At 42.3% G+C, this 17,275-nt stretch overlaps 1 protein-coding gene across 4 annotated transcripts in view; it reads left to right on the top strand.

Annotated features, from left to right (window-relative positions):
* Positions 1 to 314: 314 nt before the first annotated feature.
* Positions 315 to 17,275, top strand: part of MYLK (myosin light chain kinase) — a 225,222-nt gene continuing 208,261 nt past the window's right edge. For 2 of the 4 annotated variants that reach the window (XM_030017473.2, XM_030017472.2), the window contains exon 1: positions 733 to 991. In XM_030017473.2, the coding sequence (XP_029873333.1) occupies positions 829 to 991 (163 nt within the window). In that variant the 5' untranslated portion in view covers positions 733 to 828. The other 2 variants (XM_030017474.2, XM_030017475.2) reach the window with 2 other exon arrangements.

The following is a 17,275-nucleotide window of genomic DNA, read 5'->3' as shown; positions in this document are numbered from 1 at the left end:
CATGCAAGCCCATAAACGCACCCCTCTAAGCTTCCCCATACGCGCACTGCCTACACCCCCCATATGCACCTCATACAGCCCCCACAACCCAATACGCTCTCCTGTACACATCTCATAGAGCACCCATATGCCCCCCTATACGCTCCTCATACCCTCCCCCGTACGGGACCCCATACCTAGTCGCCCCACCTGTGCGAGCCGCACTCAACAGGGGCTGGGCTGGGCTGGGCTGGGCTGGGCTGGGCTGGGCTGTGCCCGGGGTGGGGTGGTGGTGGGCCCGGGGTGGGGTGACCCCTCCCCGCCGCCACCGCCGCTCGCAGTGGCGGGCCCGGGGCTCCCCCCAGCCCCGCGGCCGCTGCCTAATAAGGCTCCGAGGCGGCCGCCAGCCCGCGCTGGCGGGGCAGGGAAGGAGTTAAAGGGAGCCGCGCCGACCGCAGTGAGTATCGCCGCCGGGCACCGCTTCCCCCCGCGGGCTCCGCGCTTCCCCCGCTCCCCGAGTGCGAGGGGCAGGCGGCTGCGAGGCGAGGCGAGCGGCAGGTGGGCCGGGGCCGCAGCCGGAGGCGCCGGTGCGGGGCTGGGCTGGGGGAGCTCGGCGGCGGGGCGGCTCCGGCAGCGCTCCCCGGAGCCGCGGGGCTCTCCACGCCGGCTGCGCTCCGGGTCGCGGAGGGAAGCCCGGGGGCGGGCACGGGTAGGGGGGTACCGGGGCATCCTCCGGAGGGGGAGGTGGAGTAGGCGGAGGAGGAGGAAGGAGGAGGGAAACCTGCCTCTGCGGAGGGACGAGGTAGCCGCGCTGCAGTGGGGCAGCCCAGCGGTGCGGGCTGCGGGCACATGCCGGGCTTGGAGCACCGGAGCCGCGGGTTTCCTGCGGGTGTCTCGACCCAGCTCCCATCCCTGCCCCTGCAAGAGCGTCAGCTGGGCTCCTGCAGGGAGAGGTGCTCACCGACGGCTCCCCTCCCACGGTGCGTTAATCCGAGAGCAGGCAAACCTGGTAGTAAGTACTTGTCATCTTTTATGTGTGATTTGTTGTAGTTTTATTGTTCTCTGTTGGCAGGTAGCAAAGGATTGCTAAGAACAAGCATTTATAGGCTAGGCTGTAATGATCATCTCTTTGGCTCTCCCTTGGACTTCTGAGCCTTTCAAATGTAAGGGTGCATGTGTGGAGGCACATGCAGAAATGTTCCTTCACTGCACATCTACATCTTTCATGTTTCAGACAAATGTATGTGGGTTTTTTTCTTTTCTTTTCTTTTTTTAACTTCTGCTGTTCTCAGAGTAATTTGTGCCATGTTGCACAACACACTTAGGGTCTCAGAGAAGGATAAATCCTGGTGACACCAGTTAAACGTACTGCATAAGGATGGGGGAAGATGAATGCTTAAAATCATTAACTGGGGTGGGGGAAGGAGGAGGTGAAATCACTTCTCTGCATGCTGCCTTCACGCTATAGAGCAATATGCTTTTTGGGATTCTTTGCCATTTAATCCTCTTTCCTGTATGTGCACATCTGGACTCTGGCCTGGCACTGCTCCCTGCACTCAGACTGGAAGGGAGTGGCATGGCAGACTAGCAGGGGCTGGAGACCAGGGATGAAAAGACAGAATCCTTTCCTTCTCCTACAGCTTAAAAATACTTTTCAGCCCCAGCCTTGTCTTCTGCAGAGTAAATCCATAGGAATACTTCTCCCAGAGCCAGGAAGTAGAATCAAAAGTGTTTTGAAGCCTAGATTATGCTCTCTGCAAAGGGAATGGCTGAGAGGATGAGTGCAAATACCTGGTTCCACATACCCTACTTCTGAGGGTTTCCAAGCATTGAACCCTGTGGAGGGTGAGCATGGAGTTACATGACATGCGGAAGGTGTGTTCCCCACTGAGACCCTCCAAAATTATGCCACCTCTTAGTGGAGTGCTGGAAATACCATTTCTGTCAGTGAAGCTGTAAGGGAAGGAGTAATTCCTCTCACATTTTCAATCCCAAACAGAATGACTATCTCCCTCCCCCTACTTCCTGCACACATGTCTTTATTTTTTTTCCTAATGACTTGCATTATTATTTGCCAAATATGGTATGTGTCTTCCTGTGCGACTTTATATTTGCTGAAATGTTCCTGGAACTAGGCTCTAAGAGTGCATTTTAGGAGCCTTCTGTTTTTAAACCAGAATTATATTTACTAATAACTGTCAAATGGCATGAATAGTTAATTTTCATCTGGCATGTATCCACAGCATTTTGTTTCCTCAGATGATACTATCCTTCTGCAGCTAGTCGCTTCGTGCACTGTAGTTTGTAACGTAGTGCTCAATGTAACACATTTTCATAATATATCGATGTGACACTTGTCCTTAGCATTTTGCATTCTAACGCTACAGGACAAGTGTTTTAACTCCAGCAGTAACTGGAGTGACTTTGTTGGTCATAGTAGGAGAATGTTTCTCACGAGGAGACCAGCCACTAGAAGGACAGGCAACATGTCTTGTGCTAGTAATGGTATTTAACCTTTTAAGAGAGACATGAGCAGAAAGAAAATGCCTGGTTTAATACACATCACAGCTAGGATTTTATATAAATGTGGGAGGCTTACACTAGTTAATATCACTGACCCAGTTTTTATTGGTCTTGTAGGGAAATCTTAAAAAGTCTGCTGCAAAGGAAGTTAGAAATCTGATACTTTGCTGTTGCAAGCATCTCTCCATAGCTTCAGTTGCCTTGCTACATGGTGCAAAGGAGGATGAAGGAAATAAAGTGAAGTTCTGTTAGTTGGCCTGTATAATGTTGAAAGGGAATTTATAAAGTCTGAAATAAGCAGTGATTACGTATTGTCATTGGCTTAAGTTAAATGTAGGAGGCGCATGATTTTTCACCAGTTTCTGGTCTGTTTTGTGTTCTCCCTGACTCCTCCTTTTAAGATCATTAGGACTTCCTCTGGGCGATGATCCTATTTTTACAGTCAATCAAAATCCATACCAATATCCTTATGCAGGCCAAATACGCTGTATTAGAAAGACTATAAACCAACAGCTACAAATTACTTTCAGAGCCCTCCTAAAACAAAATGCAGATGCAAATAGAGTTCAGAACTGCTCCAAATGCTGTGTGTTAAAGTTGTGGATGTCTGAATCGGGAAAGTGTGCTCAGAAGCTCTGAGAGTCATGTAGGGAGATGGCTGACGTTTCTGGTTAGACTCTGGAGAACTGGGAGCCACAGTCTGTGGTTGTTGGACTCTTTTAGGTAGTTTGGGTTCAGGCCTGAGCATGGGCTGGAAGGGATCCTGGACTGTTTCACCCTTTTTTTGCAAAAAGACTCATCTCCTCTCCTTCATAAGCTTGTCAAGTTCATACTAAAACATGCTGCAGTTGTTTGCTTTTGCTATGTTTAGAGCTGTACTCAATAGTCTTTCCAAACTTTACTCCACAGGTATGAGTTAGAAGGTAACATTAGGAGGTAACAAAGGTAAATTCCCCCCCCCCCCCCCCCCCCCTTGGCTGGTTAATACCCTCTTCTCTCTTTGATGCTAAATTATTCACTTTTAACCTCCCATTGGAAAGTAGGATGTCCTTTCTCTCATTGCTCTAGAAACATGTTGCTACACCTGTTGCAATAGACTTCTTAACTTTTTCTGAGCCTGAATGACAACAGTGGCATCCACTGTTCCAGACAGAATCTTAGCAACCCTTGTACAGCTGCCTTCATCCACTTCACTGATGGAAATGCTTCCATGATGTACATTAGGATTACATATGCTGCTTGGATTTCAGCACTGCATGCAGAGAAGATATGATTAATCTATAGTGCTGGAAAGGATTCACTAGTGAAGCCAGATGATCCAGGTAGGATGGACTCTGGAGGGGGTTTTTTTGTGTGTGTTTGTTTTTTTTAATTTATCACAGCTTTAAATGTTATCTATGTTGTCTGTGATTACAGTGTGGGTTTTGCTAAAATCTAGGTCTTTCCTGAGCAACTGTAAAGGGTCTGTTGAATGTGCTACAACAAGGTCTGTCTCTAATGATGTCTTCATTAAGCCTCTCTACAAACAGATGAGTATACTAATTGCCAGACTAACATCATTTGGCTCTGTGAACAAGCTACTGAATGTTAACTTATGAATGGAAACTTAAAAGGATCATTTGCAACCTGCTACATGAAAGAAATACCAAAATGAAATGAAAATACATTTGTACCTCTGTTGTTGTTGCTGTTGCTATTAAAGCTGATATAGAATTCCAGTTTAATTTTCCTGGGAATCTTGACTAATTTCATAAACTTTTTTTTTGCCTCTGAAGTTTCAGCAGCTGCTCCCTATATAAAAGCTAGAAATAACTGGTTCTCCTTCAGTAGGAATGAAAGAAGAATTGAGCTCTATAGAAATGAGGAGATTAGAGCTCCATGAGGCATATACCCATTTAATGCTGCTGGAAACCAAACCCACTCGAATAATCTTAACTCTCACTTCTGGTGAGCAGAAATTCTAGGGAAAAAAAAATTCCCTTAGTGACTTATTAACAAAGGCTTTTCAGGTTTACTGGGATTTATCATGTGAGCCTAATCTACCTTTTGTTCATCCAGTTGGCAGGCTTTAAGATTTAAAGGGGTCTGCAGAAACTCCTCCCCCAAACTCCTTATTTAATTAAAGAGGCTTGGTGCATTATTTACCTTTGAGTCTTCCATTTATGTGGGAACAATGAGTTGGGGTTAACTTATTGTAAAATATTTGTGAATGCTGCATTATAAGCAGAGACAGGGGAAAGAAACAGGAACTCTGGCTACGCCTTCAAATTTACACGGACCTATGTGGGTTCACTCAGAATGTCTAGAAGTGAGGCTACTCCTACATAAATACTGAAGTATAAATACAGGTGTGTAACTCTACAACAAATTTCTTTGCCTCTGTAGGTGATTAAAGAGCCTGGATGTGAGTCAGTCTTCACTTGCTTCTATAAGAGCTCTCCAGAGTCATCGGATGTGCAGATCAGGCCTCGCACGTACCAGTATTTCATATATTTTTGCTTTGGTAGTTCAGCAAACACAGACTGGTAGCTGTAGCGCTCTTGCTGGTTCCCCCAGTTTCTTCTCCTCCCCCACTCCATTCATTGCTGTAGCTGTGAGCATCAAGTTGCAGATAAAATTACTTCTGAGAGAGCAATGGGATGCAGCTCTTGCCAAAGGCAATTAAGTGCTTAGGATTACAGTGTGCTTTACAAAGTGTGTTCTTGCTGAATCCCTTTCCTCTTCTGCTTGCTGGCACAAAGCAGTTTCTTGGCACTTACCTTTGTTATAACAAGTCTGAGCATTGCTAAACTTCACTACAGTATGTCAGCTCTCTAAATAAGTCTAACAATCTGCAGTGTCTTTTGTTTTGAGGACAGTCTTGCTGGTGATGCTTCAGTAAGAGTCAGCTTGACCTCATCACCCCTGCTGTAATTGGATTAAATTCACTCACTTGCTAAAATCATGGCCAGCTGATGGTATATTAATTATTCAGACTGAAGTGTTGTTTTGTATGCACAGGATTCTTGGTGCCAAAGGCATTTTTAGGGCTTGTCATGCAGCTGATGGGCACATCACAGCCATAGGATACAGAATTGTCACTGAGGGATGTTTTCAGTTATTTTCTTCACCAAGAAAGGATAAAACAGACCATACGTTCTGTTTGAAAGTAGGAGATATAACCTGTGGGAGATGTAAAAGATGCCTTAGTTGCCAGTCATGGGCATCACATGCTGTTTCTTCTTGTGAAATATGATATATTGCCAAGAGTCCACAGGTAGTCTGAAGCTGCAAACCTCCTGGCTGAGGAAAGTGAGTGATGGCATGTGCTGTTTTACACACACACTGCAGGTTTTTTTCTAATTGTTGCACAGCAGGTTAAGACCATTGCTCTGAGTTGTCTTTTTACTGCTGCTTCTGTTATTCTTCAGCTGTCTTGTAATCTGGGGTATTTGCAGAGTGATGGGATGATACCTGAACAGAAAGATGTGCCCAAAACGATACCGGAACTGCGTAGCGAAGGATAAACTGACTGCCAAGCCTGTAGTTTCATCCCAAACCCTTTTAAATCCTGTCTAAATGAGTGTAATCAGCTTTCAGTGAGAAATGCTGCTAAGTAGCAAAAATCACTATCCTGATTGTTAACATCAGCAAAACATTAAGGGATGAGTGGGTAATGGGGAGACCAAGGACTGAGTTGCAAATACTCTTACAAAGAGGATCAGGATTTGGGTGGCTGGAGAGAGACACAGTCGTGCTTGGTCTGGCATAGACACTCTGAGATGTTCCAAATAACGAGAGGATCCCTGTTTTGTGAGTTAGCTGTTCTTATCTGCCTGGAAGTATTGCAGGTTTCCTGTTTGCTTCTAAGGCCTGTAAGAGTTGTGTTTTGCAGGCAGCATGACTCAAAGGACCTACAGCTACCAGCTCTTAGTTCCGATCTGGACATTGTTGCATTTGATTTCAAGGTGATGTTGTTTTCTTAAGTGCTATAAACCGATTAATAGTCATGGTGCAAAACAATAGATAAACAAGGTGAGACACAGATGTGAGATTTTCTGTATCTACTAAGTGATAGTCACAATTTCATTTACTGTGTAAACATGCAGTGCAAATAATGATATCTGCTTTAGTACCCCATTACAAAATGTACATAGTTGTGTAATCATACTTTCTGCAGTTGTAACTCTTATGAATTTACTTATGAATGAATGAATATGAATTCTCTTAACAGAATAAATATATCATTCCATTAATTCCTTATAATGATGCAAGCAGTTTGTTAAATACTGAAGTAAAGGCTTTTATCATTCACATCTTTTATTTTATGTCAGGTATTTGGAATTAGTGTAATTTTAAAAAAATAAAAAGAAATCGCTGACCATCTCTCCTGAACAAGGAAGTATTAACAGTCTGACTGGGTAAAGAAAAAGTGTGAGGGCATGTTCTGTAAGAAGCACTTACAAAGTCTGGGTCAGGCAACCACTGTCTGTATGGTCTTACACTGTTGATTATATCAAAAGGAAAGTCACAAAACAGAAGCAATAAGCAGGCTGTGTTTAAAATACACAGGAAAAAGAAATTTGTCAAAAATGGCCTGCTTTACTCAGGTTATTTACCTTAGATCTTTTATGATCATAAGCTTTCCTTTCCTTTGGTGGAAGAAGGGGAAGGTATTAAGTCAATGCTTCATGTCTGAGAGAGTTACTAGCTCTCCACATCACTAGTTCAAGTCTAGCCTAGTTTTGGAGGCGAGAAACCTTTTCTGTTCTGTGCAGCGTAAGTTTACTCCAGTGCTGTTGCGGGTTAGATCGGTGGGATCTGCCTGTATGCATGCTGCCGCTGTTTGAATGCTGACATTCTGGCTGTGGTGGCCTCGGGGGTTGTATCTCAGGCAGAGCCTGTGAGACCATCACAGAGGGAGCCCTGGCTTTGAAATGTAACAGCTGGTGTATGGGTGTCTCACCCCCAACATCAGAGCAGTGCAATTCCTCTGACCTCAACAGAGTTGCAGCATTCATGGTTTTCAGTAATGTGGGAGCAAAACTGGGCCTATATTCTTTTAACTGGTCTATTTAGCAGCTCTTTTCCATATGCAGTCTCCATGCCAGTGATGGGAGCTTCCTGGAACTGACAGGAGACACAAAAGACCCTCTTCTCTAAATCACTGGACCTTAAGAATATTGAAAGGATGTTACAACAAGCCTCATAATACACCATTGTCAGGCTCTCTCTGAAGATGCCTGCAGTGGTATCATACCTCTAAGCTTTCCAGAGGGGGTGTGGTGACCCCACATGGAAGAAAATAGAAGAGTAATGGTTTGGGTGGCTGTGAGGAATTTTATGGTACTATTTCCCCTGGCTGTAATTTGAAACCAGCTGGAGGTATTTAGTGCTGACTGAACTCCTATCAGTAAGAGGCAAGTAAATATCTGAGCATGTATCATGCAGGTTTTTTTAAGAAGTCCTGGCTTGTGTGTCTGCATGGCTGGGTGCATCTTTCTCACGGACAGGGGAGTGGTGAAAGAAGGTTTGTTTAATTTTCTTCTTCATTTCCCTTTCTTCTTCCTCTTATTTTCCTGTCGCTCCACAGTACAGTGGTTTTTCATATTGCTATGAAAATGTCCGTGCCTGTAAGTGAAGTGAACACATTTGAATGGAAGAGGCTGCTGGTTTTTGAAGTCTGAACTTCAGCATTCCCAGGGGAGTGACAGAGTTTGCATTCTGCACTTAGTTCAGCCCCACTCAGGGATGTGCCTTCACGGCGTGTAGTACTCTTGCAGGAGAGGTTGTGGCAAGCTACCTCTGCGGTGTTGGCAAAACAGGCTTGAGTCAGATAATTTTTTTTTTTTTTTTTCCTTGGCAGTCAATACAAAATTGATCACTGATTCAGATACTGAGGAACAAGACCACCACAAACAATTATGAAGTTGCTTACATAAATATTTATTCAGCCCTTTCCCTCAAGTCCCTGCACACTCACTGCAGGTTACAGAACTGCAGCAGCACTGAGGCAGGCTGTCCCTCGGGGGTGTCCCTGCCCCCTTTGCCACGGACGACCCCACGGAGTGCCTCCAGCCCTCGGCGGCCGCCATTTTATTTCCCTAACCCCTTGTACCCAGGCGCTTCTCTGGCTGACGGAGGTTTTGGCGTGACGGTCAGGCTCTGGCGTGTGGTGGTTTTCCCCGCCGGGGCCCCCTCAGTGCCAGAGCCGGTGGGAACCGGCCGGGACCGGCTCGGGGCGGCTCACGGCCTCCTCACAGGCCGCCCCACTGTCCAACCTGTCACTCGCACCAGTTACGATGTCGTTATGTGAGAGATGTGAATAAAGGCGTGGCTGTGGGATGGCGGTGAGTATCCATAAGGGAATCCCCTCACACTGAGGGGCAGGTGAGGAGGCAGGAGTTGTGCCGTGTCCTGCAGACATGGCTGGCCTGAATGCCTACCAGGCAGGCTCAAAAGCACTTGCTCCATTTTGCCTCAGCCCTGACCTGTGGGACCAAAGCTTTATTGGAATTGATGGGGAATTTTGTTCAAGTTACCTGCTTAAGTCAGCCTGAACATAGATAGGTACTGGGCTACTTACTGATCAATTAAGCACATCTCATGCAGAGTAAATGTCAGTGTGGCTGTTTTATACTGGTCTTCTTCAAATGCTTCTAAACTTAGTCAGCAGAAGTATTGCTCCTTCATTTTATGTGAAATTGTGCCGTTATCTAGTTCATCTCAGATGACTAATAAAGTATTTAGTTCTCATTCAATCTATTTAGCTCTTATCTGACATGAAACTTGAAGTTATATTCCTTCTCCAAGGTATTTCCAAGCTATAGCTGTGGTTGTTGATGTATGGAGACCAAATTGGTAGTCCTGGTTAGCTTGAACAGAAGTGGAGGCTCAGTTCCTGACAGGACCACAGTGATATCCAGAAAATGAGGTTGCAAAAGTTAATGACTTGCATAGCATCTCAACAGCAAGGACAGAAAGTCAGAGATGTTCAAATTGTTTTCCAGGAAAAATAGTGTGGACCTTACTCCTTTTTCCACATGCGTGATCTTGACCTTAGACTTTATGTAGTATGCTCTAACTGCAAACTCTTTACTACTTTATCCTTTTTGCTTTTTCTGAGATGGTAAAAGTAAACATGAATGTGTAAATATGTTTTAGTACTTGGTGTTATATTTGGGGGGGGGTATTGTACTTTCCTTGACAGCTAAGGTAACTTGTTTTGAACTTGCTGTAATTGTTCATCAGTGCGTGAGCACTGTGCAGGATTCTTATGTGACAGGTACCCATATATTACATTAGCAATGTATCATTATTGATATTGGTGTAGGGAACTGTAGTAACATAGCCTACTTCTCACCAAATTAAGGAGGGGAAAAACACATGGTGTTTCATGTCTGTTCATGCCTGTTATGTATTCTGTGGTGAATGGAATTCACTATATATAGCTTTCCAGTACTAGTTCCTTTCTAGCTGGTTTTATTACAAGCATAAGGTTTTGAGACAGACTGTGTCAAGAGCAGGCGTAAGAGTTAACTTTGTCAAACCTTGTTAATTTTTGATCTGTGTAGCATAGAATTTTTCTCCCCAAGAACCAAACAAAAATATTTTCTTTTAAAAGTGTGACAGCTACAAGATAATGAACTAAATTGAACCTCAAACCAAAGATCTTATTGTCTTGAAGACACACTTGCTGTAATTGCACTTCTTGTGAGGTATTTTTTTTTCTTCTGTCCAAGCTTATATTTCACTTCCAAGACAGGAAATACAGCTTTGCTGATTACATTTTTTTTTAGATATGAATAAATTACTGTCTTCAAAGCTGGTGTTCATTTAAAAAATGCTTCTGAAATGAAACTTTGTGATGAATTAAAAATCAAATTAAAATGTTGGTTTACCTGGGTTGGTAAAATAATTACTTATGGATTTCTGTACTGTGTGTACAGATGTAAAAGGTGCTTTCAGGGTGAAGGGTGTTGAAAGAAAAGCTCTGGCACCTGTAACTCATCTATTTTGTTTTATTTCCTATTCCTTGCTGTTCATATCTGTCCCTGTCCCACTTCCACAACTGGCATGATAGGTAATGAATATGTTTGGTCTCTATCAGCTTGTTCCTCTGCTGGGGTTAGAGTACAGATAAAAATAACAAAATTAATCCAGAAGCTGCACAGGAGGAAGAATACTAGCCATGTGTATATTTTATTGCATTGCATTGCTTATGGATGATTGTCATTAGATACTAAGAGACAGTGTTCAGTATGTTGGCAGAAAGCAGATTTCTAAAATAATATTCCTGTATTAAACCATGCGATGAATTCTAGTCTGGTTGTCACAGTGGCAGGAGGTACTTTTCTAAACCAATGAATCTTGGTCATTGCTTATCCTCAGGGAGTGGTGTGATATGTGGGGATGCTGAGTCTACCTAAAAAATGAATAATATTAAAACTGCCTCAGCATTCCAGTTATCCCAGCATTGTGTCTGACAAGCTGATAGAAGATTCTTCAACAAACATTTTTTTGGGACCCACTTCTCTCCCTACCTCTCCAGTTTTCACAGGTCTTGTGTTAAGAATATTAGAGGATACGTATCCATCTTGTCCTCTGAGTGTCCATTTATGGACTTGTTGTCCAGGAGTTTGTTTAATCCCTTTTTGAACCCATGGATGTCCTTTGCCTTCACAGCCTCATGTGACAGCAAGTTCCAGAAGCTTGTAATGTGCTGGGTAAACAGGTATTTTCTATTTAAATAGGTTTATTGCTAGTTTTAGTGAGTACCGTGTTGTACTAGTGGTGTAGGATTTGGCAAATAACAGTTCTGCATTCAGCAGCTCATGGGTTTTGGTTTTTGGTTTTTTTTTTGTTATACCTGGTCATATCCACCCTCGGCTGCCTTCTCTCCAAACTGAATAGTCCCAGCCTTTTTAGTCTTTCCATGTAAAGTATCTGCTCCATTTCCATTTGGTTGCCCTTTTCTGCACCCCTCTAATGTTACCATGTCCTTCTTGGTATGTGGAGAGCAGATCACCATACTCAAGTTGTGGGAGTGCTGAGGCTGTGTGAAGTGGCAGAAATGCCCTGTCTTGCTCTCTTTCTGATGATGCCCTGTACTTTGCTGGCTTTTTTGACTGCTGCTGAACACTGAGCCAATGACTTGAGAACTATCAAGGATGGCTCCAGCTTCTGGGTAGGAATGGTTAGAGCTGGTATTGCCTTGATGAATTGCTTGAAATTTATCTACACTAAAGCCTACTTGCCAACTTTTTTCCCAATCAGATAGTTTTGTCATTGATGAACATGCTGAGTAACACCAGTCCCAACACTGATCCCAGGGATTGCACTGCTGATTCCTCTCCACCTTAAAAAGTGTCTGTGAAGCTCTATCCTTTGCATCTTATTCTTTCTAATGTGGTCACCCTTACTGTGAATGAAGTTGGACTTGCCAGAGTGTGGTTCTCAGGCTCTCCTACACAGCCCTTCCCGTAGCTGGGAGTTACACAGGCAGCATCTGCGAGTCCTCCAGTACAGAGGCTCTCTGTAAGGCTGGCTTACACACCTTGGTTAGTGGTTCTTCAAGTCCATATTTGAGTTTCTTCAGAACTTGTGTGAACATTATTCTGTCCTGGTGACTTATTAACATCTAACTTCCTTGTTTGGTCTAGTATTTCCTGAATTTACTTCAGATCAATCTGGCTCCTCTGCCAGGTTCGCAACAAAGAGTGCAATGGGTGTGGAAATCTCCCCAAAGATTTCAGCAGTCAAGACTGATGTAAAGAATTCACTGAGCTTCTCTGCTACAGCTTTATCATCCTCATCTGCCCCTTTTACACCTTTGTCATCTAGCAAGTTTGACCCCTTTCCTAGCTGGCTTCCTGTTGTATTTAAAGAGCTGTTTACTAGCACCATGATCTTTGTTTGCAGGCACTTCGTGGATTGCCTTTTAGCCCTCTTAATTTCCTACTTACATTTGACTTGCCATGTTTTACAGGCTTCCCTGTCTTTACTTACGCAATCTATTTTCTAAGAGCTGGCCTATGTCCTGCAATACTTGCCTAACTCTCCCTGAGGCTTCTTGCTTTTTGAACTGCTTTTTAGTGTCCTCTTTCTTACTTGCCACATCCTTATATAGTTCCCTTCTTAAAATTGAATATCTGTACACTGGGTTTGTTTGGTGACCCTTAGTGTCAGTGCCATTCTTTGTGTTACCTAACAGGTAGCCTTTATAGCTTTCTCTGTTTTGGGTTGTACCCTATACTTAGAAGTCTGTTTTCCACTGGAGAACTGTATATGGATCTAGAATAACGACTGATACTATATTGTCCCTTTCTTTTGCTTTTGGGCAAATACTGAGTGTTTCTGAATGGCCTCATATGTTGATATAAGGCAGCTGTTAGTATTGCAATGCTCTGTGGAAGTCATCTATTAAAATTGAGAGGCGTAAGCTGGGCATGAAGCTGTTCTGGGTGCTAATGAAGCTACATACATTACCTTTTGCATACACACAGTATATGCAGTGATGATTCAAACTTTGCACTTACACATATTCTAGCCCAGGATTTCTTGAAATTCAAAATCCCTGCACTTAAAACATCCGGGAAGAAGATAGCCTTGCTTTTCCAGTTTTGCAGACATGGAAAAAACATGGAGAATACTCTGTGGTTATATGAGAGGTCTCTGTGGACATGTTTACAAGAGCTGAAGTATGTTTATATTCATTTTTGTGCAGTTACTGGAAGATTGTTCTTCTTCCATAAAGCATGTGCATGCATTTGAAAGAGCAGTACGGAAGTTTATTCTCTACAGATGCACTTTGAAGGGCTGCTTTTACAGATGCAATCCTGCATTGAAACAAGATATACAAGCAAGTTATTGTTGATTAATATTGCTTAACTAGTCAAAGCTAATATTAACAAATAACATCTAGGTGGCTGAATAAACCTTGCACTGTGTTATCTTTGGACCATATCAGTGAAGTCACATATATTCTTTTTACTAGGAGCACACAACTAGAGTGTTTGGTTTGTTGGTGGTTTTTTTTTTTTGTTTCTGGGCCATATCCAGTCCTCTGCTATAGCAGTCATCTTGCATTCTGTAAATAGAAACACCTAAATTTGCAGAGCTTGTCTGTTTGAGCCTTTACTTAACCTGCAAGTGCTGGACTAATCTTGCTTCAAATGTAGCTATGTGTCTGTGCTTTGCTGTTGAAGGTCTTGGATACAAGCCTACTACATGCCTGCCTGGACCAGAAAGCTGTTGGAAATGTACATGCCATTTCTGTGTGGTGACTTTGCCCATGAGTTGCAGGAGTTCCCCATCATATGAGAAGCTAAATAATGAAGTAGAGTTGTATACTTTAAAAGTTACTGCAAAAAAATGAAAGTGAAATTTTCCAGAGCAATTTCTTCACCAAAGCTGACTGGAGTAACATCTGTGGTGAAAACCTGTACCTCATCACTTCATCGTAACATGTGCAAGTGAAATGATGTTAAGTGAAAGAGTTGCCTGTCATAAAGAGGAACTGGACTTCACAATACAGAAGACTTTTTACAGTCCTGTATCTGACTAATCCATTCTCTTGAGTGATATCTTATCAAATGAAACTTCAGTGGCTGTCAGGATCTTTTGTGATCATTGGCTTCTATGGAGGTATTTAGCTGTGGAATTGTTCTCAGTGCCAGGCTTCAGAAGGATTTTGCTTGTTATCTAGATATCATTTTCTACTTTACAGTTAGACTGGTAGGTTTATGTAGCTACTTCAGCCAGACTTCACTTGTCTGATACTTAGGTATTGATAATTTCAACAGCATATTAATTTACATTTTTCTAACTGTAAAATCCATTCATTAATGTGAATTATTTGCAGGATTTCTACTAGAATGTTTTTCAAATGTGTCATGGTTTAATCCCAGCCAGCAATTAAGCACCACACAGCCGCTTGCTCAGTCCCCCCAATTTGAATGGGGGAGAGAATCAGAAGGGTAAAAGAGAGAACTTGTGGGCTGAGATAAAGACAGTTTAATAGGTAAAGCAAAAGCCATGCACGCAAGCAAAGCAAAACAAGGAATTCATTCCCACTTCCCATTGGCAGGCAGGTGTTCAGCCATCTCCAGGAAAGCAGGGCTCCATCATGCCTAATGGTTACTCAGGAAGACAATCACCGTCACTCCAAATGTCCCCCCCTTCCTCCTTCTTCCTCCAGCTTTATATGCTGAGCATGACGTCATATGGTCTGGAATATCCCTTGGGTCATTTGGGGTCAGCTGTCCCAGCTGTGTCCCCTCCCAGCTTCTTGTGCACCCCCAGCCTACTTGCTGGTGGGGTGGGGTGAGAAGCAGAAAAGGTTTTGACTCTGTGTAAACACTGCTCAGCAGTAACAAAAGCATCTCTATTATCAAAACTGCTCTCAGCACAAATCCAAACCATAGTCCCATACCAGCTACTATGAAGAAAATTAACTCTACCCCAGCCAAAACCAGCACAAAATGGTATGGTCAAATATATAGTTCTTACTACTTTCATCACTAGGTTTCAAAACACTTTACAAAGAAGTATCAGAGGGAAAGAGTTCAAAAGGACTTCTTTAAGGCCTGAAAAAAGGTAAGCAAGGTGAATCTTCTGATGCTATGTCTGAATGCAAAGTTTTCTTATTCTAACTAAAATCAGTTTAGTAATTCACTGAATAAAACTTGTGAGTGAATATACTTGCGTTACCTATAATGTAGGCTTAATCTAGATTTAGCTTAATGTACTGGGAAAAAAAAAGCAAACAGAAAAGTGACTTATAAATGCAAGTGTACCCATGAGAATGTTTAGGTATTATCAAGTATTTAAGTTCGTACTTTTAAACTGCATGCTTCATATAGAATTTCTAGAGCTCATCGGACAATTATTTTTGGGTGAATTTTTTAGCCCAATTCTCTGTGAGTCTCTAATGTAAGATTTTGCCCTGTACTTGCATTAACATTAGTTCTCTTAGTTCAACTGGATTAATTAGCTCAAAATTATGTAATTAATTTAGTGACAAGCCAAAATTTTAATTTCTTCCACAATGAGAGACTCAATGTAAAAACAGTTTGCAGAGGTTAACTCTGACTTACTATCCACAGCTATTCCACCCCATCTGCAGACCAAGAAGATTTTTAGATGCTTATAAACTGCAAATGAAGCTATTACTAGCTACCTTTGGAAGTTTGTAACCTGAAAAATAAATGAGATTAAAAATCACCCTTTAAACTTATTACATACACTCCCTGTACCTTGCCCCTTCCAGATGACGAAGTTATTCACTGTTTTCCATCTTCAAATGAGAGAATGTGAACACACTTTATAAGAGAATTGCTCTGCAAAGTTTCCAGGCTTACAGGAGACAGACTTCTGGAAATTAAAAAATGAACTTACTAGAAAAATAAAAACTTTGAATTGTTTGACAAATACTGAATCTCAACTTGTGAATACAAAACCTGAGCTTAGGTTCAGTGTCAGGACTTGATGCTGTTACGTTGAAGACCTCTGGTTAACTTAAATTCAGAACAAGGGTTGACTGTTCCCTTTTGTATTACGGAGTTACATAGTACCACAATTAACTTTGAGTTGTGTTATGCCAGCTGCTGCGTAAACACTGAGGAAGACCTTGTCACTGCCCCCAAAGAGTTTTGTCCAAGATAATGAACAGCTGCTTACTTTGAGTGCAGTGATTTTTTTTTTATTATTTTTTTTTTTTAATGGAGAGCTGTACTGAGCTGATAAAACTGAACAGTTGTGGTTTGTTTCTTTAATCAAGAGAGATTTGCTGTGCTTCTGCTTTTATTCCCTGTTTTTCAGAAGTAGATGTCTTTTCATTGGTCTTATAACATAGTAATTTGTGTTGTTAAAACATATCTCCTAGAAAACCACCTGTTTTTTCATTTGAGAAAGAAAGATAGAAGACCAAAATTGCATACAACACTTTTTTTCATTTTTCTGATTTGTTACCTTTTCTTATGCTTTAGAAAAAAGGAACTTAAATTTAGAATTCTGCAGCTTCAGTTTCCAGCCCCTGGGTTTTGGTATGTCTTTCTCTGAGATAACTTTAGCATCTAGTACTGCTAGTCCCCCTATGAAAGTACTTCTGCCCTGTGTGATAAGAAACCTTGTAACCATCTTAAACTGAACTTTGTACATTTTTTGGCTACAACAAACATATATGTATATATTTATATTTTTAACTATATTTTTTCCCAATCTCCAAATCATTGTCATGCCCCATTTAATTCTCTCCAGACTTTTTCAATGCCCTTTTAAGGGTTTATATGATAACTCTACCGTCAAGGCAGAAGTCTGTGACTTTTCCTGGCTCATGTGCGAGAGGACTTGCATTTGATTCAGTGAGGCAGTAGACATTTTCCATTACGTGTGTGTGCGTCAAACTGAGAGGCCTTGCTTGCACTTTGAAGCTCTCTGAAACGGTAAATTTAAACCCAAACACTGGGGGGAAAAATGCTAATGCTGTATGTTTTTTAAAGAAAAAAGGAAAAAAACAAAGGAGAGGAAGAACTAACTACACCCTGGGGACTGTCCTTGACTGTGCCTTATTACCACAGCTTTATCCTTTCCAGTTCTTAAAGATGCTGTCAGTTATTGAACTCTGATGACCTGATTAATGCATTGGAGGGATGCCTATAGATTGTGGTATTGATATTGTTTCCAGATGTTTTCCTGGCAGGCAGATTGGCAACAAGATGTTGTCTTTGTGGTGATGAGGGGGAATAGTGTGGACTTTTCTTTCTTTCTTTTTCTTTTTCTTTTTTTTTTTATG

This window comes from Aquila chrysaetos, chromosome 6 (assembly GCF_900496995.4).
Source record: "Aquila chrysaetos chrysaetos chromosome 6, bAquChr1.4, whole genome shotgun sequence".
NCBI classification, from domain to species: domain Eukaryota; kingdom Metazoa; phylum Chordata; class Aves; order Accipitriformes; family Accipitridae; genus Aquila; species Aquila chrysaetos.
This window is presented reverse-complemented; position numbering and strand designations above follow the sequence as displayed.